A 26,228-nucleotide genomic window follows, 5' to 3' on the forward strand; every position below is an offset into this window, starting at 1 on the left:
CTTAGAATATTGCCTTTTGTTTAAAATTGTGCTTTTTTGTATGTTTTTTTTCTTTCTTTTTTTCAGTTATACAACTTAAATAAATATATATATAATTTTTCTTCAGTTATAAAACTTATAGATATATTTTCATTCAGCACAATCTGCATGATAGTTGATACTCTCTTTCAGACAAATGAGGCCAGAACTTAAATTGGAGAAGAAGCGAGCGGATCGAAAAAATGAGCCCGTCTTTCATGAAGACTTGAAACCACGAGAAATATCCAAGGTATTTTCAATGTATACATCTATGAATACACAAGGGATTTCATCACAAGAACGCTTGAATGATCAATTATGCATGTGTGCAAACAGGCACTGGTAGTACTGTAACGGTAGGCGTATAATGTGGAAAACTTAAATTTATGAAAAGACGTTGCAGCATCTCAGTTAGAGTCAGACTTGAGTCAGTTGAGACGTGTACTGCGCTCTTGTTATGCTGTTTCAAAAGTACACTGCCTAGTAATTTTACTTTGATTTGGTTTGTATTTTAGTATGGCTAATTGAGTTACAAAAAATCATGTCATGGAACTGCATAAAGCAGCTACACTGAGCCCAAAAAGTTAAGGATATTTTTTCAGTGGTATAGCCCAGATGTTGAAGATCAGTCTTTCTTCTGCTAAAAAATGTGTTTCTGGAATCTGAGCAATATTTGGGTATGACGTCAGAGGTTCGTGACCACACCTACCCTCAAAAATGGCGTTTTTTGACGTCATGATTCACTTTCAACCGTCGAAACAGTGTCTTAAACTGAATGATATTTTACATTTTTTACATCCAAAAGTTTATTTGGTGTCTTACCTAACAGTTCATACACATTTCATTCAAATCCGTTGATTTGAGGGTAGGCGTGGTTACGGACCTGTGACGTCATACCCAAATATTACTCAGATTCCAGAAACACATTTTTGAGCAGAAGTAAGACTGATCTTCTTAACACGTATATTTCTGACCGAAAAACTGCTGTTTAACATCTGGGCTATACCACTGAAAAAATATCCGTAACTTTTTGGGCTCAGTGTATGTGCCATGGGTGGGTCTTTTGTTGTTTTGTTTTTCAGCCAGTGTGATGAAGATGATAACAAAGAGTAATTTTCTCCTTTTTCTCATTATGCTTTGAATGAAACATAAGTTGCATGCATTTACAGGATCAGATGGTGCTTCTTCCTCATGTGCCGCCCATGAACCCACCGGATAAAGGAGCCCAGGTCGTCATGCAATCCAGAGCAAGAAAATATCCTTATGCCAAGGGCGAGATCGTCACGATAAAAGGTAAGTCACACAAGGTTGTTGTGTTGCAACAAAAGGCAAGTAAACCAAGTTGGTTATGTTGAACTTGAGCATTGTCGGCCGGCCATGTTGGGTTTGATGCGTGCATGCCTGGTTTTCTCCTGTAGATGGGTGTCGGCCGGCCATGTTGGGTTTGATGCGTGCATGCCTGGTTTTCTCCTGTAGATGGGTGTCGGCACAGAAGGTCTGCCCGCTGTCCTCAGCCAACATGCTCCGTCTTCATGGCAGCTCAAATTTTTTATCGAGGTTCTCTCCTCTAGATCCGCCGTGTTTCGCCTAGGGGCTTGCGCTGCCTAGTTGATAGGGTCACCTCGTAGAGGATGTGGTCATAGACCACGCACGGTTGGTCTTGGGATAGGGAAACGTTATGCTAGTCCGGAGGGATTACGCCACAATGGCCACCTCGCGAAGACCCAGGGTCCTAGACTAGGGAGGTCCAAGGGGGAGCACCGGAAGGGCTACCCCTCTACCCGCACCTCCAACACAATCCCTTCCCCTGGTAGCTTCATCCCCAAGGAGGAAACAGAGCTACCTGCAACACCCCAGCATTGTCAATTCAGGGACGTTTTTCTACTGCAATCTAAGCCTCTGCTTTTGAAGAACTTGCTCTTGCAGGCATATAAAGTCAATTAAGTTATTATTCAAGGTGTATTTGAACTGTTTAGGCACATGTTTTATGTGGATTTTTCTCTCCCCCAGAAATGAAGAGACCCAAGGTGACATCTGTTGGAGTTGTTCCCATCAGATCCAGGTATGCATGGTTTTAATATTTCTTTCTCATACTCTTGCTTCACTTTCAGATATGTGACCCTCCACCACGAAATGAGTCGCATCTCACCTCACGCGGTTCTGCGCAAGGCATAATATAAGTCCGGGGGGTGTCTAGTAACAGTGTGAGGGTCACCATAGTCACAGGCTTATAACTCGAAAAGTGTTCACTCTTTTCTAAAACGGTTTTCACCACTGGATAGAGCATAAAAAACTCTTTTAGAAAATGTAAAAATATGAAAATCATGAAAAGGTGACATGCGACTCATTCCGTGGTGGAGGGTCACATATGTATATATTTATGCATTGGCTCCAGTATCCACAGCTGCCACTTAGGCCAACAAAAAAAATTGTCTGTTTCTGGTAACATGGCTAAAAAAAATAGGGTCGGTAGGTAGGGATTTATTTTTTATTTTTTTAATTTTTTTACCCCAAATGTAGACCAATAAAACTAACTTTAAAAATCGCGCAAAGAGACTGGATTCACTATACATAGAGACAAGACACTCAACACATTTACAAATCGTCAGCGGACTTTCGTTTTCACACGTTTTTGTTGTTCATTTTCTCACCCTGTCCTTTACCACAAAAAAAAACAAAAAAAAATTTTTGAGTTTGGAAAAAAAAAGTTTAGGGTTGGCGCCGAAATTTAGGGTCGGTCGGGTGACCAGAAACAGACAATTTTTTTTTTGTGCCTTATCTATCCTAAATCTTTATTTCAGTGCAGTAGTCTAGTGCATAAGACGCCGCCCACCTATATGGGAGGTTGAATGTTCAAATCACGGCTGCATGTGGTGGGTTAAGGGTGGAGAATTTTCTGATCTCCCAGGTCAACTTGTGTGCAGACCTGCTAGAGCCTTATCCCCCTTTGTGTGTACACATAAGCACAAGACCAAGTACGCACGGAAAGGATTCTGTAATCCATGTCAGAGTTCAGTGGGTTATACAGGGTGGTCCAAAAAAATGTAGACAGTTTTGCGTGCCTGTCATTTCTGCTACAGGGCTCCCACCTATTCTTTTTCACCTGGAATGTCTCACACAAGCATGAAAGTTTAGTAAGGCACAGTATTTTCTTCTTTGCAACATCATTTCTAGGCGTAGTTCAATAGTTCATCACATTCTCAATCCAAGCACCTCGTCCCCAGATCTTTCTCCAGATTTCTTCCTCTGGGGGTACTTGAAGGAAAGGGTTTACCACAACAATCCACAGACAATACAAGCGCTAAAGGAGAACATTCTTCGTGAAATCAGGAGGATTCCACTCGAGACCTTGGACAGAGTTATCAACAACTTCAATGTCCGTGTCGCAGCCGTAGTCTGGGTTGAGAATGTGAAAAAGAATAGGTGGGAGCCCTGTAGCAGAAATGACAGGCACGCAAAACTGTCTACATTTTTTTGGACCACCCTGTAGAATCCACAAAATACCACGCATGCATCCTCCGGAATCGGCGCAAATGGCTGCCTAAATGGTGGGGTAAAACGATCATGCACATAAAAACTCACTTGTGCCAAAAAACAGAGTGTATGTGGGAGATACAGCCCATGAACGCAGAAAAAGAAGAGGTGCTTTTAGTGCTTTACACTTTATTGTATGCCTTACAAGTTTGTATTTGAAAATAAGATTAGGTATGGTTGCTGCCGCTTACTTCTGATCGACAACTACTGTTTGAGGCATGCAAACAAGTTTTGTTTGTGAGAAAGCTTCCAATAACACTTTAACAGGGACTGAAGAAATAAGGATTCTTTTTTTTTAATTAAAAGTTGCTTGCAATGATAAGTTGCCATATTCAGACATTTGTATCACAAATTTCGGATGAGACGAAAAACCGAGGTCCCTTCGTGTACACTACATTGGGGTGTGCACGTTAAAGATCCCACGATTGACAAAAGGGTCTTTCCTGACAAAATTGTACAGGCATAGATAAAAATGTCCACCAAAATACCCGTGTGACTTGGAATAATAGGCCGTGAAAAGTAGGATATGCGCCGAAATGGCTGCGATCTGCTGGCCGATGTGAATGCGTGATGTATTGTGTAAAAAAATTCCATCTCACACGGCATAAATAAATCCCTGCGCCTTGAATATGTGCGCGATATAAATTGCATAAAATAAAAAAATAAAAAAATAAAAATAAATCCCTGCGCTTAGAACTGTACCCACGGAATACGCGCGATATAAGCCTCATATTGATTGATTGACAAGGAGAATCAATGTACATTTCTAAGCAGGGTACAGTGGAACCCGCCTTTTAAGACCTCCAAAAATGTGAGAAAATTAGGTCTTAAAAAGGGGGGAGTCTTAAAATGGAGGTAAATTTACTGAGGTTATGAACAGACACTCCGGAAAACAGGCATGGTACTCTTCCGCCGATCGGCGGAAATCCGCCGGAAAAAAAAATCCGAAAAACAAAAAAATCAATAAATAAAAATAAAAAAAAATAAAAAAATAAAAAATCTGCTGATTGACTTGAGATTATTATTTTTTCTTACTCAAGCCTTGTTATCTTTCACTTATATCCCTCTCAGCTTCAAGGAGAGGGCACTAAACACATTTGAATTAGTAAAAAGTCGTCAGCTTCAGGGGGCGTTGCCCCCTGACCCCCAAAAGGGGCGCTGCCCCTTCACCCCGCCAGGGGGCCTAAGCGGCCCCCTAGACCCCCGGCTTTATTTCAGCTGAAATTGCTATTTCTTCAGTACCATGCCTGGGAAAAGTAAGGTCTTAAAAGGGGGGTTCCGTTAAATTATCATTAAATTACCATGAAATTACCATTAAATTAGAATAAAAAAACAAGAAAGGTAGGTTGTTGGAACGTTTGTTATGGACAAAACAATACATTCACAGATATTTCGACCCAACGGTCTTTTAAGTGGACAGACAAACAAATATTAAAACAACACTTATCTTGATAGTTCTATCAGTTTACGTCCACTCGTCAGGAAGCCGAGCGAATGAATGATTGTATGATGAAATGAATGACGTAGAAAGGGAATGACGTCAGCGTCGAAAGAATGTCCTAAAGGTAAATAGAACATGGCACAGAGAGAGAGAGAGAGAGAGGGAGAGAGACAGAGAGACAGAGACAGAGACAGAGAGAGAGAGAGAGAGAGAGAAAGACCTGGATTGTTGTTTGAGTGTTTTGTTGTTTGTTTTTGCATTACTATATATTTTTCATGTTGTTGTTGTTGTTGCAGTTTTGACATTGACAAGATGAAGATTGTGATACAAGGACAATGTAAAAACGTGGAGCCTTCTGTGGATGAAATTGAGATGGTAATCCTGGAATTTTCATTCTCATTGTAACTGTAAGGCAAGGGCCACTCATAGTACTTAAGTTGCCCAATTAACATCAGGCTTAATACTTTTTTGGTTTACACAGCACAGCCATACCATTACAGATGAAGCAAGAATGAATCTGATTCAACTTGCATTGCTTTGCACAGCACAGCCATACCATTACAGATGAAGCAAGAATGAATCTGATTCAACTTGCATTGGTTTGCACAGCACAGCCATACCATTACAGATCAGGGGTGAGTTTTGGCGCTCGCCCGCTCGCCCCCGGCGACTTCAAATCGCGTCGGGCGGGTTCGAAATTCCTCTAAAATCGCCCGCCTGGCGAGTTCAAATTTTACTGAAGCACAAAGTTGTTAGGCAACGTAGTCAATCGGAACGGCCGGCGAACAAATATCTCTGCGGGCGATCTCAAAATCTGTCACTTCTCTACTGCCCACTCATCCCCCCCCACCTTCCCCCACTTTCAGAAGGACTCAGGACTACCACCAATCAAGGCCAGACACATTGGCTAGACAGCTACCCCCCTCCGCCTCACTTGACCGTGTCATCACCCCTCCAGTGCCACGAGCCGCTGGCGATGCATCAGCAGTCAAAATAGTTAAACCCACCTTCGTCCCCCCTCTTTGCGCTATTCACTTCACCCCCTCTCTTATATCTTATCCTGCGCTCACCAATCCTTCAGAGACTTTCACATGTTGTAAAACAGTTTCCTCTCAGATAAAAACTCGGTCATTGACCCGAGTAAGAAGGTCAGTGTCTCGACAGGCAGCTGTGTTCAGGTTGCAAGTACCGGTCATTGACCCAGGTCTCAAGGCCAACCAGCTTTTACAATGCATCTGCCTTTGATCTGACCGCCCATCCAGAGCAAACATATTCCCCCTAGCCCTCTGTATTTTTCCCTAGCCCTCTGTATTGTGCCTGCTATGTACCACTGATCCAGTTTCTGGGAAATGTATAATTATGTCATTGACTGCAGGGATACTCATTGAGACCATTTTCCAAAATATGTTAACACCAGCTTTGCTGACCAACTTAGTACAAGTAGTGACAGTACTACTGCTGTCAATTATTTCCCTTCAACTAAGGAAGTAAAAAAAAACCAACCCGATCCACTATATGTGATAAAGAAGAAAAGACAGACCTTCAACAATAGGACAAGGGATGCAACTCTGCTGAATCAAAAGCATAAAGATCACCTGTGAACAATTCTAGGATCAGGAAATCTGAACATCTGTTTGTTTTCATTAGGAAATAGAAATGAAATATAATGCTTTTGATTATTTATGACTTAAGCTGTGGTAAATTTGGCTGGTATGCAACTTTTATACTTCTGCTTGATCTAACAGTAATATTAATAACACAGACATAAAGAAAAAGAAACAAAACAAGAAAGCAACTTAGAATTTTTTTTTTTGTAGTCAGCTTTTTATACTTGGTTTTACACAACAAAAAACATAATTTAAATTAAAAAAAAATGCTGATTTACTCTTTTGTAGTGTGTGTTTATGTGGTAAGTAGAGTTCCATAGTAAATTACTTTGTAAATTGTGTGGTAGGGGGTAACTTTTAGTGAGGTTTAGTGTGTGATTGTGTGACAGGGTGTGAATGTGGTTTTGATTTCTTGTTTCTTTGTGGCGGCTTTTATTTTAAATTCTTTATAAAAACAAGGTTAATTATCATTATATTAAAACATAGCACTTTAGTCATCAAGTTTTGTGTGTGTTTGTGGTAGTTATTAGTAGTGCAAATCCACATGTATGCATTATAAGTATGAATGTACGTCTTTTGTGTATGTGGTTAGCACGCGACGAGCCGCTGGGGCGGTTGTAAGAAATCCCGGCAGGTTGGGGGCCGGTTGGGATTTTGGGGGGCCGGTTCAATTTTTGACTTACCGGCCCCCCTGGCCGGTAGCAAAAAAAGTTAAGGTACACCCCTGCAGATGAAGCAAGAATGAATCTGATTCAACTTGCATTGGTTTGCACAGCACAGCCATACCAATTACAGATGAAGCAAGAATGAATCTGATTCAATTTGCATTGGTTGAGACCCCCCTCACATATTTCAACCGCAGGTGCCAAAACACCACACAACTGCGTTGACCTATTTTTCTAACTTTACTCCAGATTTTACACAGATGACAAATGAAATACATGTCCGAAGACAACAGCAACAATAAACCCCTGCAATTTTTAATACCTAAGGCTGGTCAGTTGAAACATAAGATTACAAAACAGCTTTGTGTCATTTTGTGAAGAAATAACGTTTTTGGAGTAAGAAATTACTCTTTGAGCAAACCAACATTTTCTTCATACATGTTGTACTTCTGGTCTACCTGATCTGAAAGGAGTTGTGTCCCTTAGTTTCATGCCTGGTAAAGTTGGCAGCATCTGCAGAATCTTTCATTAATTTTGCAGGCCAGCCTTGCCCAGGAAAACGTCATTCCACCGCTGGTACTGGACGATATTACAGGGGCAGACAGCTTGCAGAAGGAAGGAACAATGCCATCCACAAGGGAAGTGGTGCCTCAGAAAGCCAAGAAGCCAGCCATCTTGTCCTCTGTTGGAACCATAGGCAGCGTGCCCATGGTGCAGAGAGCCAAGCCTCCCCCCAAACCCGCCGTCATTCAGTACCATGGCAGGGCACCCATTGTTAGGGCAGACGGTGAGTAGACTGTTTGGTGGTGTTATGAGACTGTTGGTGTTATTAGTATTGTTGCTGTTATTTAGACTGTAAATACTCTTTTAGATTTTGCTTCTTCAAAGAAGACTCATCTACACACAGCAAAATTGTCCGTAGCCAAGAGAGCCTATAAGTGTCTTCTTGCTTTGGTGTGGTCTGTTCTTAGGGTTGTTGTTCGTGTTACATGTATTCTGATGTGGCTGTTGAAAACAGTGAAAAAGAAACCTACAGTCATGCTCACATTTTTATATTCTTTGGATTCAACTTCAACACATTGCTAACAATAAGTGTGGCTGCTCTACAACAATAAAGAAATCTTTTCATTTGTTTTGTGATACTGGACAGCATGATAACGTATGGCATGACAGTATACAGCATTACAATGTACAACATCTAGTCACATGTCTGCTAAGTGTCTTAGCACATGACAATCTCATTGATTGTGCACATGTCGTTGTGCCACAGTGTACAGCAGCAAGAGTGGCCGCAGTCTGCAGTCCTCTCTGCTGACAGATGACCTGCAGTTGCCAGATGAGACAGTGTACAGCAAGTATGACGAAGCCATCGCCATGATGGATGCCGATGTGGACACTGCTGTTGCCTGGGCAACTGTTAGCAGAGTGTCGTCGACACCTTCCCCTGCACCTGGGGTAGGTAGATTTTTTTATTGTAGTTTCGTCTGGTAGCCGAAATGGAAAATCAGCAGTGAGAACAAATTCATTTAATCTTGGATGTCATTGCTTGACACTCTTTTTTGCTGCCACTGTAGTAAATAGAAAACCTCAGACTGGGGCAGACATTCAATGCAGATTTCTGCAAGGCACAGATAAGACCTGAATTTGAATTCCGTTTACCACTTCCTTTCTGTGTAAAACACATTTCAATTGAAACAATTGTTTTGACCACACATAAACAGGCATCAATTTGTTTTGTTCTATCTACATTTTTCAGATGTCTGTCAGGTGTTCAAAATGAGTCCATGTTAAACAAATGTTGTTGGGTTAGTGATGACCTGGAAACAATACAGAGGGGAATAGAGAATCTGTGCTTTCTGTCTTCAGAATTGCAAGTTGTTGGCCTGCAGTTTTTGACATATATACTGATTGACTCCTTCCTACTGGAGCCATGGGGTTTTCATTGCAAGACCTTGTATAATACAGTGGATCCCCCCTTTTAAGACCTTCAGAAATCGGAGAAAATGAGGTCTTAAAAAGGAGGGTGTCTTAAAAATGGAGGTAACTTTAGAGAGCTTATGAACAGAAAATCTGAAAAAGATAAGGTCTTAAAATGGCGGGGGTCTTAACTCATTGTCTCCCAGGTACGGATATATCCGTACCCACTCACATGGCTCTATCTGACCACGTACTGATATATCCGCTCAGACTGTTAGCTTCAGTCGCTTCCTGTAACGTCCATCTTAACGCCTGCATTTCAGCGTGTTGATACACAGTTACTACAATTCTGAGTGACCTGCTGCAGCACATCTGGTCTCGGCTAAAAAAAACTTGGTCAACATAGGTGGGGTAGAAAGTGTTAAAAGGGGGGTTCCACTGTATGGTCATTACTTTTCAAAGAAAATATCCCCCTCTGTATCACAGATCAAGTCAGTGAAGCAGCTACTGGAGGAGGCCAAGAAGATCAGCGCCCCCACGTCTCAGCCCCTCTACCAGGCTCACCTCAAGCCTCCATCAGCCAAGAGCACCAGGAGTACCAAGATCGCTGCCAGTAGTACCAGGGACTCCCCTGCGGATGGCAGGAAGAGCGGGCGCAGGAGAGACGGGCGAGACCAGCGGAAGAGCCTTGTGAAAAGCCCAGGTAACGGGGTTGTAAATAATATCAATGGATGATATTTATCAACCACAGAACTCCAGGGCAGCCCTGAAAGTGGCGAGTATTTTATTCGCCATGGCAAGTAGAAACAGGTAACTGGCGAGTAGAAATGTTCATCTACTCGCCAAATGCGAGTAAAGTTGCTGAAACAAATGGTTTGTTTGGATAGTAACATTTGCTCTCTGTCTAGTAAATTTTGAGAAGAGTCTAGCTAAAGGCTAGTGCACCTTTTTTTTTTTTACTTTCTTGGCTGCAGGGTGACCCTGCTCAAAGCTCTGAACAATAAAGTTAAAAGAAAAAGTAGTAAGAACAATATTGACAGCGCATACACAAGATTTAACTCTGAGAAGGATGCAGGTGCAGGTTTACTTGTTAACACTGTAAAACTGAAACAAGTACGCTCACTAATTAAATGAACACATGTATGTATGCATGTTTTACAGAGTAAGTGAGACTGTACAACTGAAGAGAACGACTCATCAGTGTATTATGTGTTGTACTTTCAGGCAGCAAGAGCGGAGGGAAGGAGGTGGATGCAGGGGCAGGCGGGGACCAGACGCCAAAGGAACGTTCAGTGGATGAAATTGTCGCCACGCTCAAACAGCAGGCTGCTAGCGGCGTGTAAGTTCTCATGCCTGTGGGTTTTTTTTTAGGACACCTAAATAGGCTATTGTTTGCTGCTATAGGCTAACCCTCCCCTCCCTGATCCAAATTCCCCCCTTCTACCTCCCCCCTCCCCTCATTCATTGTTCTCTACTTCTCAGTACAACAAGAGGCGTTTTGCAAAGTTGTGCATGATATTTGGGCTATGTTGCTAACTGTTCTGAGAAGCAGGAAACTTTCTCTCACCGTATTCACCGTATTGTTAACAGAAAGGAAATAAACGCATATCAGTTTCTTAAACCTAATGTTAACACCTAAGCATTATTTTGCTGTGAACAGCTTGTATGCAAATGATTTCTTCATCGTTGATGTGGTCTTTAGATTACGATGCAGTTTGCTTTTATCTGTAGTTCTACAGTATTTCTTAACTGGCGTCCTAACAAGCATATATATGAGAAAAACAAGGCGTGGGGTGTCTGATTGCTGATGATTAACATGAAGCTATGTTGTACGCAGGATGACAGAAGCAGACAGGAAAATCCAGGAAATCATGGAGCGCGTCATGTCACGCACCACTCTCCCTGATGCAGGTATGCCTGAAGTGTTGCTTTGTGTTTGGCTGACTGAAACATGGGTTTGTCAGCTTTACAGTCTCAGTGTGCTCCTGTAGGGTTCTGCTGCCCTTTTTCCCAACCTTCTTCTTCTTCTTCAGCGTTCCAGAATATTCTGGTTACGGGTGAGCTCGTTTGCCCATTTGGATTCCCCACACTATACTCTGAGAGCATAGTCTGCTCACTCCTCTTTTGTTGAGTAGGCATGCTGGGTATTTTCGTGTTTCCATAACCCACTGAACTCCGACATGGATTACAGGATCTTTTCCGTGCGCACTTGGTCTTGTGCTTGCGTGTACACACGAAGGGGGTTAAGTCACTAGCAGGTCTGCACACAAGTTGACCTGGAAGATCGGAAAAATCTCCACTCTTAACCCACCAGGCGGGAGCGACCGGGATTCAAACTCACGACCTCCCAACCATTTATGGACCCTGACCCCCCACCCCCCCCCCCCCCCCCATCTCACTACCGCTTTAAGGCCTTCCTGATTTAAGACTTTCCTCCTTTTCAGACCTCAGATTTTAGTTTTGTGAAGGTCTTAAAAATAGGGGAGGGAGCCACTTTTGTCTTTTCCATTTTCATTTTTGACTCGGCTTTGCTATCTTCGATAAAAGCATTGAATGTTGGCTGTGTGACCCACACCTCAGAATAATCTAAATTTTCTTGTAACTGCTGTGAAATTATTTGTGAGAAAGTTTACTTTCGTGCCATCCACTTCTCTCCAAATCCCAATGATTTAGTTTTAATGACATGTGCTCCTCTTCCCTTCACTACCTTCAGTCCGAACACCTTTCTCTCCGCCATCCCTTTCTGTCTGTTTTTACCTTCCTTCACAGTTTGGGGTGTTAGCAGTGAGTGCGACTGAGTTCTGCTATTCAGTGTTCAGTGCTGCTTCTAAATTTGATGTGTGCTATGAGTGCATTTGGGTTGGGTTGTGCTTGTGTTTGCACACAGGTCAGATCTTCAGTGTGTGTTTTTATTTTATTTTTCAGCTCTGTTATTATAGAATTCTGTCTGTAAAACAGGAAGGAGTTATTTCTCATTGTGAGCAAAAGTATGCTTTCCTGCAGGTTATGTCTTGAGATTCAAACGCCGAACACGAAGTACGTTTTGTCATTCAAGTTCTGAGTTGGTTATAAGGGGATAATTTATGACGGCTTACTTGTGCCAAAACCTAGGGTTATCGTTTTCACGTGAAAATTAGTAATTAACAGTGTTAATTACTAATTTTCATTTTTGCCTCGTTTTCGGTCACAGTAGTCGGATTTTAAGAGTCCGCACTGAGAGGCTTCAACGCCCGGCAAACATCACTCTCACACTATTTCTAAAATATCTTTTTATAGAAGGCCTTATCGAGCAAGTAATTCGACGGGAAGATGCATTTCACTGTTTTCTGCAATAGCGCTATCCTAAACGTTGTTTTGGGTATCTTAGAAAAGAATAATCGACCCTGAAAACTTTCGAAACGAAGCTGTTCGTAGCAGACGGACTTTTGATCGGCTGTGGTCTCACACTTTCACAGATATCTTTCAATATAATTCCTTATTCGACAAGTTGTCAGGCAGACAGCTGTACTTCATATTTGTTTCCACTACCACACTCATACATTTGCTTAAAAGTGTATTAGGGAAGGACAATCGATCCGAAAATGTTCGAACCGAGAGAGGAAAAATGGCGGCCGGTCGGACATGTGCAAAAGGTCCGACGACTAGCAGACGGATCTCTTCATCGAGACTCACACACTTTCACAAATATCTTTCGATAGAATTCATTAATCAACAAGTTTTCGGACAGACAGTTGTATGTCACGGTTATCTACACATGCGCTCAGCTCTTGGTGTTAATTTACATCTAATTAAAGAACTATGGACCAGAAAAGTTTCGAATCGAAGGATGTTTTGCTCTGGCAGGTGAAACAGTCGCGCATGCGCATTGAGCCCCCACAGTCACGAGGTACAAGAAAATTAGTAATTAACGCGTGAAAATTACTAATTTTTAGTTTTGGCACTCGTAAGCCGTCAGGAAGCGAGCCAAAACTGAAAATTAGACATTAACACTTGAAAATTAGTTATTAACACTAGAAAATTAGTAATTAACACGTGAAAATTAGTAATTTTCCCGTCAGAATTGTAATTTTCTCGTGAAAATTAGTAACTTTCACGGGTTAATTACTAATTTTTAGTTTTGGCGCTAGTAAGCCGTCATAATAATTGCCACGTAATATTAGCATCTGATGATCACCTCCTCTCCACATTTGCACATTGCAGGAGATTAGTTTCAACAAATTAATCAATATTCTAGGTAGCTATTAACTGCCGGGGAATTCATCTCCAGGTAAACTGTCTTTCTGTTGTATTCTGATTTGTTTTCTGAGTTATTTAATTTTTTAATACAAACAATTTCAGTGCTAACTGTCAAACTTATAATGCCCATATCTGTGCAGAGTTAGTTGTGGGATCATTTCTGTAACCTGTCACTGGTAGTGGAAGCTTTGACATTGTTTTTTTTAATGTTGCTGTTTTCAGCATTTAGTAGATTAATGTGGTTGTGGAAGATGTGTGTGTTGTCGCTTATGTTGCACTTGGGGTGAGCATTGGTTGCACATGCTTTGTTTCAGATGATTCTGTGTCCACTGGTTCACCAAACTTCCCACCAGGTATTAATTAATCTTGATAATTAGAAATTCTCAAACTTGACTAAATGTAAAAAGGTGGCCACATCACCAGCACCAGTCGAAATTTATATTGATTAATATAGTTATGTTCTTTGATATGAATATAAATACACTGTACAATTCTGGTTGGTTAATGTGTGTTGTGTATAGGCAAGAGGTAACAGTGTTGGTGTAATCATGGTTGTATTTGTATGATGCTATAATCTTTGGAAAGTTCTGCTGTTGTGATGAACTTGTAATTGAACTTGAAATGATGATATACATTTCTCACGCTCATAGTGTACCATTGTTTCTTGTCTGTTTTAAAGCCCCAGCAGGGTCATTCATTGACACTAACTCCAGCTACAGCAGAAGTGGTATCAACAAATATAAATTTTTGATTTTGTTTCTTTTTTGCATAAATATAGCAAAAAGCTAGGCTTTCACTTTCAGAAAAGTAGCATCTCTCTGGTATTTATTTGCCATTGCGTTTTACAACTGTTCAGCGCATGATTCTTGATATCAATTACACATATCTGCATTTGTGAAGGTACAGTTGACCAGTTACACCGACTCATGTCTTTGCTGTATTGTAGATACGCATACAATTTTCTGGCTGTGAGAGGCTTTGTCAGTTTGTACCACTGGCAATTTTGTCTTAGATAGAAAATCTGTGAAGGCTCAGTCTATCTGCTTTCTTACTCACCAATATTCACACAGACTGACGGTGACTTGATATATTGAAACATGCAACCCTTTTACCTATTGAAAAATTCAGAAGATAATTAATATGCGACAGTTTTCAACAGATGCTGCCAATGAAATCTCTCCATGATAGCTATAAAATCTCTTGTTGACTTTTTCAGCTCCAGGAATCTTTTCTAGTTTAATTGACAATAGACGATCAGAAAGAACTCTGTCAAATTTGTATGACTTGTGGGAGAGTTGCTTTCCCTTGCTTTCCTTGTTTTTCCATAGAAACACTGAGTCAAGCTACACCTGACATTGTAGGCCAATGACTAGCGAGTGGTGTGTCTCTGTATGCGGCGACGATCTGTGTCTGTGAAATAATGCGAACAGCTGACATCCCAGTGAGGATTTATAACTCTGATCTATGCTTCCTGCACTGTCCGCTCTTTTCGTTGAAAAATTGGCACATTGGACCTGACAATCGGCATTGCGGGTGTGATTGCATCACACGGTGCACTGATCGAGCGACAATGTGTTGAGACGTCTGATGTGTAGCTTGACTCACTGTTTGCAAGGAAAAGCATCTCTACCACAACCAATAAAAACCTGACTTGTTTTCAAAATTCGTTTATTGAACAATTGCTTGTTTAATAATATAGAACAGCTAGTACATGTACATGTATTGCTCTTTTCATTTTGTAATTGCTGTCATGACTGGTTGTTTTAGAGCCAGTGTTGGCTTTGTAATTTAATTAAATTTGTATGTAATTAATCTTTCGAAGTTTGTTGTTATGCATGCTGTTTCGCATGAATAATTCTGATGAACAGCTTTTGAAAGCCGAGTTATTTTAGGTTTATTTGATACAGTGCTAAAATATTCTGTTTGTAGTTAAATGATGGAGAAACAATTGGATGGCACAATTGATTTGATTGTAAAGTAATATAATGTTTTATATTGAAACAAATAAGAACTGCAGATGTGCATTGAGTGTGAGGGTAAGGAATGGGGGAAGCAACTTTATAATTTTAAAAAAACCCATACAAATGGGAAATGCTCCCAGGCATGTAGAAAATTGTGTTTTGGAGTTACACCTGACTGTTTGAAATATAAGTACTCTTGATCAACGTACACTCTACTTTTTGAGAATGCTGTGTAGAGAAAATGTGATGAATTTGGTATGAGCTGACTTACGGTTGTTTTATGGATGATGCCAGTGCCAGCAAAATCTCAGTTTCTTGATTATTTAGTGAACATAAATAGTATTTGTGTGTTGTGCGATACTGTTGCTAGTCTGTCAAGTAGTGATTAGCATGCAGCATGCTTTGTGTTGTGTCTGTGGCAGCCAGTGAAACAGGAAGCGACTTTCATGCGTCTGGCTCTGAAGACATGCGCTCCTCACCGAATTCTCCGTCTGCGGAAGACCACATGTTTGGGGTGATAAGTCCCTCTGACGGACTGGAGGGTATGAAGACCTGAACTTGAGCCTTGTCTGTCCTCATATTGCTCTCCCTTTCTTGCTTTGATTGACCAGTATTGGCGTTAACCGGTAATTACCAGTATTTTACCGGTTGAAATGAGAAAATACCAGAAAATAATTGGCTGCTGGTATGACCTACCGGTTGATTTTTAGAACTACCGGTTTTTTGCTGGTAAACAACAAAACCAGTACTCTGAGTTGGACTCTTACTGGTTCCAATGACCAGCCTACCTTTTTTTCTGGATAGTTTTCATCATAAAAGTTTGTGTACCAGTTTGAACAAATATTAGCGCCATCACTGATTGACTTCAAAAACTGTGATACTGTATTAAATAACATGTGATTTAACTGGTAGTAATAGTAAGTCAAGGCGACTGATACAATGGAGGGTAGGAATATATATATAATTTTGCACAAGAGGGTTTTCACATTATGACCGTTTTTTACCAGCCATTTAGGCAGCCATATTCTGATTTTGGAGAATATTTTTCTTACTATTGTGGTTTATACATAATGATACCCTCAGTAAATGCACAGAAGAGAAAGATCATTGCAAGTAAGTCATTGTTTTTGCTGTCTTAGCAAGCTCCCATGGGTGCTAGGTCGATCAGTGCCGTCTACATGTATTTTGAAGGATAATTATTTGCTAATGAGTGCAGTGTTCATGTGTTCAACGCTAGTTCGGGGATGGAAGGGTGTATGGGAAATAGTTGTTTAGTTTGAATTTAGTGTTGCATTCTGGGATTTTATTGAACAATTATTTTGTGCCGAATGGGCTAATAATTATTAGTTGTTTTGACTATGTTTTGTAAAGTTTTTGTTGTAAGACCAGAATACAAGTCTGTGTTTTGATTTTCTAGTTTATCATGTTCTTTTGATTGTCTAATTTCTTGTCAGAAAAGTGTGCAAAATTATGCCAGGTCCTAGAATTGCAAAGGTAAATTTAAAATGTTGTCACAAGTGTAAGTGAAATTGTTTTAATGTGATAAGGATGTTGTGAACTGTGGGTGTATTAGTGTCAGTGAATAATCATATCTTTTTGAGTAAAAATTGGTACAACTGATACCTAGGCACTTAATAGACGTTTTTCGGGAATAACACTTTAAGGATTTTCAGCGGTCTGGAAGTAGAAGGGTAAGAGCCCCTCAGTGTTCCTCGGACAAGTTCCGTAGCATGTTCCATGCTTCCGATCGGCTCTATTCTGCGATCGGGACGAACAACTATAAACTGTAATGTGTATGCTATTGCAGCATGCACTAAATATGATACATGTACTATTTTCTTTTGAAAATATAATGATCGGAGCCACGAATCACCATGGATGGCTTGCTGAGCATAAGTGTTTTCCTAAACTCTTGTGTCTTCAAGCCAAACCCACGTGACCTTGATGACAAGACACGTTGTTCCAGCGATTACTTCCGCTACAAATTCTTAACTGCGATGAACTCGTTAACACTGAGTTACACATCAGACTTATTTGTTCGTCCCGATCACAGGATACAGCCCACCAGAAGCGTGGAACAATGCTTCGGATGTTGTGAAAACCTTGTCCGAGGTAAAGGGGCTCTTATTCTTCCAGACAAATCGGCAATTGTACATGCTGTTTGTTATATTAGATCCATAGCTAATAATATTAGCAGTCAGTGTTTTGGTTTCTTTGCCAATATAAGTTTGGAAATGTAACTATCCCTGAATAGTTCATGTTTTTTTTAATGTGACATTTTTTTATCCCTGAATAGTTCAGGTGATGGTTTTGTTAGCTTTAATCTTGCAGTAAGTAAAGAAAAGTGATGCTAATATGTTATTCGCTATAGCTTCAAGGACTTTAGAGATCATGCTTTGGAGTCATTGCAACATCACATTGTCATTTTTTTTGCCACACAGAATTCCAACGTGATGTGAACATTCCAACGCTCATTGTGGAGGAGGATGAACCTCTGGATGACGATGGTGAGCTAGGGATCAAAGATTATTTCATTTGAAGTTTTCAATTTTGAAGTCTGACTGTCGCTGTTTAAAGACCTAATTTTCACAGTGGAAATGGGCTGTGAACTTATTGAAGCCTAACAATGATAATTCTGATTGACACTTGCCTGAAAGTCAACAAAGTTTGCTTTTCTCCAAAATTTGTGTTCACTGTGAAAATTAGGTCTTAAAAGAGACATGAGTCAGAGTTAATAACTTACTTAACATGAAGGTAAATTCACAGACGTTTTGAACAGAAAAGTCTGAGAATCAGGCTTATAAATTGGGAGAAGTCTTAAATTGAAGGGGTGGGGCTTTAGGGGTAACATCCTGCACGGAAAGTGTACACTATTATCTGAGAGAATCAGGCTAATCAATTTGGAGAAGTCTTAAATTGAAGGGGTGGGGCTTTAGGGGTAACATCTTGCACGGAAAGTGTACACTATTATCTGAGAGAATCGGGCTAATCAATTTGGAGAAGTCTTAAATTGAAGGGGTGGGGCTTTAGGGGTAACATCTTGCACGGAAAGTGTACACTATTATCTGAGAGAATCAGGCTAATCAATTTGGAAAAGTCTTAAATTGGAGGGGTGGGGGTTTGGGGGGGTAAAGTCTTGCACGAAAAGTGTACGCTATGTGGGGGGTGAATATCAATGAGGTGTGATGCCGGTGTTTTATGGTATCTGTGTGTACAGCATACTCGGCCCTGACACTGACCGGAAGAACAGCGGACACACTGGCTGCTGCAACAGACATTGTAAGTGATCAGGTCAGTTGTTGTTTTGTGAGTTCTTTTTTTATCACAGCGTCTTGCATGTGTTTCTTGAAGGTTATCCCTTGAAGGGTTCATTTCTACAGTTATTGAGTTTTTTTAATAGAATTTATTATTGGAGGACTGGACAAATACTTCTCTGACCAAAGAAATCATTCACAATTTGTGATAAATTGTCAGAAACAGGGTACTAGCTAGTTGACAGTGCTTAGTTTGACCAAGACTAGTAATTAAACAAGTCTTGTAAACAGGCTTTTGCATTTTGTACCCTTCAGATCAAGATGATTTCTGATGACAGTGTACGTAACTTCAATGTGCACAACCTCTGCTTTGTGTATCACACAGCTAGTCTGTAACCAAGATGTTTCAGCTTGACTGCATGCATGGTGACAGTGCAACTTGTTCAAAACCTCTGCTTTTGTATGTCACACAGCCCAGCTAGTCTGCAGGCAATCCAAATCTTTGCAATTTTGCAGATTTCCGCGAAAGAAGAACATGTACATGTGCCTGTAACTAACATGTTGTATAGTTTAACCCAGGTGAGAGGGTCAAAATAGTGTTTTTCTTTACATGCACAATTTGTCTTTTACCAGAGGTGGTTAAATTCATATTATAAGGCCAAACAGCTTCAGATTCTGGTGGCGTGTTCCCCACTAGGGGACCTACACGGCCCCCGTTATTTATTTCCTTGAAACTCATACTTCCTTGAATGGATAATTGCCTGCCCTGTAACCAAGATGTGTGAGCTAGATCGATGACAGTTTAATATGTTGATACAAAAAACAAAAAAACAAAAATCCCTGCGCTTAGAACTGTACCCACGGAATACGCGCGATATAAGCCTCATATTGATTGATTGATTGATACCTGTGTTGTGTGTGTGACAGAAGGAGGAGATGGACGGGGAGCTGAGACAGGAGGAGGACATGGATGTTGGCATGGAGGATCACCTCAACATCCAGCAGGTAGGAGCACTCCGCTTTTCACTGTTTGAGGATTATTTTCATTTTCTTTTTCATTTTCATTACTTTATTGTCCCATCGCTGGGAAATTTGGGTCGTTTCTTCCCAGTGGAAAGCTAGCAGCAACAGAGTCGCGCTACCCAGGTGTATGCATGTTTAGGTGTAATCAGTCACGGCAGAATGACCGAGGTCTTTCACATGCCACAGTGGTGAGACACGGATGGAACATGGATACCGTCTCTGAGTCTGCAAATAAAGTTGACTAGTGTCCGGCCCGGCCCGGATTCCAACCTGTGAGCCTAGCATCACAAGTCCAGTGCTCTACCCACTGACCTACCGGGCCCCTTGTGTAGCGTTCATTATCCCTGTCAGCTGAAAATGAAGGGTCAACATTTTAGAAAACATGAAATATGGAACAAATTAAATTACATATCTTACCCAACTCACATATAGCAATTAACCCTAGTTCAGTGCTGGTTACGCTGTACGCGTCCCCTTGGTAACCAAGGGAGACCACTCTAAAAAAGAGAGTGACCTATCCCATAATGCCAGACTAACCACTAGCCTGACTTCCGTATGCGCGCGCATACACCACCATCTTATCATTCCAAAACTCAGCGTCAGACTGGCTGGTCGCATTTACGTACGCTCTGGCTGTTGTTCAGCCGATGTTGCTTGGTCTGTGGGACCGGGTTTCTTCTCCTTGGTATTCTTTCGTCGTCTTACCTTGCTACTGTATTGAGGTGAGATTGTTCTTGTTTTGTACTTGTATTAAGGCGTTGTTTGGCCATTTTGGACTTGTGAAATTTTTCTGAAAATTTTTTTCTGAAATTTTTTTGACCAAGTCTGTCTTGCTATGGCTGATACCGTTTGGTTGGGGCAGAGTTCTAAGCAGGTGCTGCTGAGTCCTCTCCTCCGAAAAGACGCCTAGATAATCTAAACAAACCGTCGGCTGTGTTTGAACTTGACTCAGGCTAATGTGTTGATGTTTTGCTAGACTTGCCTTATGCCGCCATTTTGTCGGCGGCCATTTTGCCGGAGTAGCCTTTGGTTATGGCCGCTCATGTTGCTGAGCCGGCTAAAGCGGTTTCTGCTCCTGCTGTTTTCTGGGCTGGCGGCCGCGGTCGTGGCTTCGCTTTTGCTTGCACTTTGTTCACAGGTATCTTCACTGGCGGAAGAATTTTCGTCTACGCGAGCTGAACTCCGTTCACTCCCTCCCGGGGTGACAGGATCGTCATCTTTGGCCAAGTTTGTGGCGGGCCCTTCCGCTGCGGTGACCAGAGCGCGGATGTTCACGCTGTTCAGGATGGGGACTAGGTTATCCCACTTTCGTTGGGTGTGCCGTCTCCTGGTGGTTCGCTGTCACAAGGTATGTCTGCTACACGAGTACCCGGGTTCTCCGGGGAAAGTGTAGCGCGTCTACAGTAAAAAGTAGCCATGGGCATCGCGCTCGCGGGTGAAAGTTCTGATACTCCGCCTGGCCATCGACCGCTAAGCGGCCGGTCAGGGGGGGGTAGGGACACTGTAGAGCGTACGGAAGGTTGTTGCTTTCTGCCGCGTCATTTGACGTTTGGTTAGTCTGTGCGGCTTCCGCTTCCGCCCTGGGGGCAGGAAGAAGACAGTTAAGATGGCTCTCTGTTTGACTATGGCAGTCAAGCAGGGGGTCACTGTCACAGGGTTGGTCTGCTACACGAGTACCCGGGTTCTCCGGGGAAAGTGTAGCGCGTCTACAGTCAAAAGTAGCCACGGGCATCGCGCTCACGGGTGAAAGTTCTGATACCCCGTCTGGCCATCGCCGCTAAGCGGCCGGTCAGGGGGGGGTAGGGACACTGTAGAGGGTACGGAAGGTTGATGCTTTCTGCCGCGTCGTTGGACGTTGGTCAGTCTGTGCGGCTTCCGCTTCCGCCCTGGGGGCAGGAAGAAGACAGTAAAGATGGCTCTCTGTTTGACTATGGCAGTCAAGCAGGGCGTCAACTTCCGAATTGCGCTGAGGTGCATGAAGGCTGTCTGGACGATGGTGCTTACGCTTTGACGGATGGCGTGGGGTTCCTGTTGCCGTCTAAGTTCAAGCGCAGTGGTGCTTGCAACTGAAACGGCAGCAATCCACGGCCGGTTCCGCTGCCGTTTTTGCGGCTGTGGCTTCGGCCGTTAACACTGTGGTGTTTGGTAGGCGGCTCTCGTCAGCCTTCGGCTTTAGGTTCCGCTACTGCGGTTCCTCTGCCGTTACACAGGCTGCGTTCACTTCCTCTTCCAGTCTTTCAGCTGGGATGAGGCAAGTGGATGAAGAATCTGTTCACGAAGTTCCGGCTTCAGGGGTTTTTCCCTGCCTTTCCCTCTTCTTGGCATGTGTTGCCCTGTCGGGATTGGTTGCCGGTTCTCATCCTTTCAGGATGATGAGGGTATAGAAGATGGGCTTCTGTGGCAGAGGGTGATACCTCTTTTTGCCTTTCGGCTAAGCTGCCGTCTTTTTGGCGCTGGCAGCAGGGGTTGCTACACGCTACTTTCCCGGAGGGGTTAGCGGTAGCATCGTCATATGCCGTTTTTTCTCCATCTTTTTTGGCGTGTTTGTTCCTCCTCAGGATCAATCTGCGTACTCTAACGTTGTTTTGGCCCCACCTCTGCCTTTGCTGGCGGCTTTTGGGGAGGCTTTGATTGCTGCGGTTTGCGGCTCCTTTAGCTGATTTGAGCCTTTGAAGGGAAGTCTTTGAACGTCTAGTTCTTAGCTCCTTCATCGGCGGTGGGGGAATTGCGGAAGGTTTCTTACGAGTCTACTTCCTCTCTTCTTCCTTCGGAGCAGCGCTTGGCTGAGCACCTGTTGCGGTGTGGCTTTAGCTTGCGTCATCCGCTCAAGTAGCGCATCGCTCGCTGAGCGTGTTGCGTAGGCTCGGTTAGCGCCAAGCCTAGGAACTTAAGGTTTTCTTTTGTTCTGCCTACGGAACTACCCCCGGGTAGCCTGGGGTTGACGGGCGTCCTTTTTTGGGATGTGTATAGCAAGGGGAAACTGTCTGTTTGTAAGAACAATTTTCCCCGGGCTGTAGAAGACACATTTATAAAGGATTTAGCTTTGCTGTTCGCATGGGAGAAGGCCTCGGCCGTCAGTATTGTTCTGTTGGGAGTCGTTAATCTCTCCCTTGCGTGAGGATTTTCTTTCGTTTCCTCTTCTTTGCGAGTGGACTCTTCCCTATCAAAGGGAAGCTCACAGCAAAGAAAAGCCCTCGGTCTGTCTTATCAAGGAAAAGCGCTAAGCTGGCTGTTCTCAGCTTCTGCTGTTAGCTTCTTCCCGGCTTGTCACGTTGCCAAATACCCACCATTTTATCCCCGCGGGGCTTCTTACTGGTCGGGTTCAGTGGGCAAACAATAGCACGTTTTCGTTCATACTATTGACAGTTATGTCAACTGGAGTCTGAGTGCTTGGATTCACTTTTCTTTCTGCCTTCGTGTTTTACACAGCGGCCGGAGGCGGATTAGGACTATCACTTTATTGGGGTCCTTCCTTGGGTCTTTTACGAAGATCGTGCTGATGTTTTCTTCCACGTTTGGGGGCACAAATGTCAGGGGATAACATGTGTTGTTTCAGTCAGACAGCACCTCAGTGGTCTGGTTTCTCAATAAGCAAAGGGGGGGCATCTCGCTCCTTAGTGTGGCCACATCGGGCATGCGAGATTTTGTTGTGGTGTTACCACCACTAGTTCTTTTTAGCAGTGAAGTACCTTCCGGAGAGGCTCTATGGCTTGGCAGACTCTCTAAGTCAGTTGGCCGAGTAGGTCCACACGGATTGGACTCTATCTCTCTATGCGCTTCTACTCCTTCTGGTGGTGTTGGAGGTGCTGCTGATAGAAGTTTTTTGCCTCATGGTACTATCACCTTCTGCTAAATGTTCGTCTCCCCGTTCCCGGTTAATACTCTTGATTTTACGGTGTGCGGCTTGTGGGTCGCACACTATGGGCCCATTCTCATTGGTTGACAGCCTTTAAGGCCTTTAGGGCTGTCGGGAGGGCGCCGTTGTTTACACTTGAGCCACACGGGTGTCTACTGTTCGGGAGTCATGGAGACGCTCAGGGGCTTCTGCCTCAACTCCGGATTTGGTCTAGAGACCCCAGAGGGGTCAGCGTCTTAGTTTTCATATCACATTGACTGGCTTGAAACAAAGGAATTAATATTAACGGAAAGAACTCCACTTCTCTCCGTTCATTGCAGGTGGCGAACCTCCTATTTTGGCTTTCCGAATTTTCTCCCATGTCTCTGTTTTGAGACGTTACGCGGTATCAGTTGCACTGAACTGGCTAGGCTGGGAAATTTTTTCTCGTGGGCTCTTTGTAGCCAGCGTGACTAGGGAAGCCTCCCTTTTGGTTGGCTGAAAGCAGATCTCCAGTCCCGACTTGAGATTGGCTCCTAGTTTTGGAGCTTTTGAGATCGGTTTGTTGAATTCCTGGCAAAATTAGCCTTACTAATCTTAGCACGGGAAGCGGTCATACTTACTCTGGTAGCTTCCGAGGGAGGTGGGAGTAAGTTCGTTTTTCTATCGGGTTTCTTTGGAGAAAGACTGATCTATGGTGCTTAGGTTTTGTTCGAATTTCGGACGAGTATTTAGAAACCTGGGGAACCAGTTCTGATAATACATTTCAATCCTTTTGCTTTATTTCGGCTCTGCTAGAGCCCTATTAGCCTTTTGAACTTTTCAAGTTTGTCACGTTTCAATATATCACTTAAGGTGATTATGAACCGGTTAATTACTACTAATTAACTAACCACACCACGATCCACTCTCGCAGTCATACAATTAAATAGAGTCAACAAAAGTATAAGTTTCAGACGCCTGTTTATGTATAAACTCACCACCTCCCTCGAGCCTTCACTCAAAATATGTTCCTTTTACGTTCTCAACACGTAAAAAACCCGTGGTCACTGACAAAATGCCAGTGGTATATAGAAAATTAACGTAACACGCTGAACCCGTGTAAATACAGTCAAAATGAGAATGTTCTGTTCAAAAGCTCTAGTTCATGCAGGTGTCACCACCCCACGTTGTCACTACTCCAATGAAATCATAGATAAGAAAAGACAACGGTGGTCAACGGGGTGCGTAAGACATGGTGCACTTAGCTTTCTTTCTGTATGCTGGTTAGCCGGTATGCTGGTTAGCCGGGTTGCTGGTTAGCCGGTTTGCTGGTTAGCCGGTTCGCTGGTTAGCCGGTCCGCTGGTTAGCCGGTTCGCTGGTTAGCCGGTCTGCTGGTTAGCCGGTTAGCGTAGCTTCCTCAGGTCCCAGCTCCAACGTCTGCAGCTAGCAAAGTCCCGCCAAAGGCAGCCGTGCAGCAGTTACAGGAAAACGAACCCGAAACGAAGGCTGCAAACAGAAAGCATCGGTGCACTAAACATGTCAGCTACCCCTCACCCACCACCTTAAAACATGTCATCTTTAAATATCTCATCGAGCACGTGGGCCTGCACAAAACGGACTTTTTACAACAACAAAACAGTCATTTTCCGTCCTTCTCTCCCTATCTGCAAAAACCATATACAGATTAGTATTTTAGCGTCACAGAGAGTAAATTATGCGCTAACCTGGAAAGAACAACAGAGAGTATTTCATTCCACAAACACAGACTCATCAACAGCGTTAAATAATGATTTATTACCTCAAAAGCCTATGATTGTACTCTCATGGAAGCAAAATCCGCTTCCTCCCTGGAACAGCCTCTGTTCGTCAACAGTGACCGAAAACCTCCAGAACCCCTTGTCGAATCCTTATGCGAAAGCCATCGCCGACGAAGGAAAGTTGACGACTTGTCCTCAGCAAAATACGTGGCAGAGAAAAGGAATAACTTGTGGAAGTTCCCCTAGAGTGCCGAATATAATACTCGGTGAAAAACCATCATACTCTAGAAACTGTGTATTAGATCCTTCCCCTTCTGCCGCTGGGTGTCAAGTGCGCCGCCCTTGTGTCTCTCCCAGACAACCTAGCCAATAACACGTGACTGACCTTGTCACAAAACCAGTCCAGCTATACACAATTCTGCCTCCCAAGCAGAAAAAAGACACGAGAAACTCAATCCCTGAAAATCCCGTGCGCGCTGTCAGCGAAAAACCGTCAGCCCTATGACAGCAAAAAAAAAACCACTGTGAAACTCGTGCACTACAAAACATCCGTGCTAGTTGAGCACTATCAGCAAACTCTGCTGTAGCCCAATATCACGCACAGGCGCTTTCTATCATAATCGACCAAGAACAGGCACTCCACTGAGTGACACTTTCTTGGTCTCTGTCACCCGATCGTGACACACCTCCCCTCTTCAAGACGAAACCTCGGTTTCGCTCACAGTCATGTTCTCCTCTACAGCCCGAGAGAGAAAGTCAGCTCCAACATTGTTGGCGCCCGGAATGACGCGTACCGTGAATTGGTACGGTTGGAGAATCAACGCCCAGCGCATAAGTCTGGCGTTTGCCAACCTTGCAACCTGAAGATATTGCAGAGGTTGATGGTCTGTTTCCAGACAGAAAGGTCGTCCTCAAGAACGAGCAACCCCTCGTTTCACCCCTGATAACTGCAACCTTCTCTGTCTTCTTGTCTTTGTTCTTCTGGTCTTTGTTCTTC

General features: G+C 43.0%; 1 protein-coding gene across 2 annotated transcripts in view; it reads left to right on the forward strand.

Moving 5' to 3' along the window:
- The window catches only part of LOC138969354 (uncharacterized), a 100,146-nt gene that overhangs the window by 1,610 nt on the left and 72,308 nt on the right, over positions 1-26,228 (forward strand). Inside the window, exons 3-17 of one of the 2 annotated variants that reach the window (XM_070342126.1) lie at positions 172-268; positions 1,188-1,311; positions 2,029-2,080; positions 5,290-5,368; positions 7,806-8,052; positions 8,536-8,720; positions 9,669-9,885; positions 10,407-10,521; positions 11,020-11,093; positions 13,733-13,771; positions 14,098-14,145; positions 15,802-15,921; positions 17,821-17,886; positions 18,597-18,670; positions 19,561-19,638. In XM_070342126.1, the coding sequence (XP_070198227.1) occupies positions 172-268; positions 1,188-1,311; positions 2,029-2,080; positions 5,290-5,368; positions 7,806-8,052; positions 8,536-8,720; positions 9,669-9,885; positions 10,407-10,521; positions 11,020-11,093; positions 13,733-13,771; positions 14,098-14,145; positions 15,802-15,921; positions 17,821-17,886; positions 18,597-18,670; positions 19,561-19,638 (1,615 nt within the window). The remainder of the gene's footprint in view (positions 1-171; positions 269-1,187; positions 1,312-2,028; positions 2,081-5,289; positions 5,369-7,805; positions 8,053-8,535; positions 8,721-9,668; positions 9,886-10,406; positions 10,522-11,019; positions 11,094-13,732; positions 13,772-14,097; positions 14,146-15,801; positions 15,922-17,820; positions 17,887-18,596; positions 18,671-19,560; positions 19,639-26,228) is intronic. The other variant, XM_070342127.1, reaches the window with a different exon arrangement.

The sequence above is a fragment of the Littorina saxatilis genome, linkage group LG6, assembly GCF_037325665.1.
Source record: "Littorina saxatilis isolate snail1 linkage group LG6, US_GU_Lsax_2.0, whole genome shotgun sequence".
Taxonomy (NCBI): Eukaryota; Metazoa; Mollusca; class Gastropoda; order Littorinimorpha; family Littorinidae; genus Littorina; species Littorina saxatilis.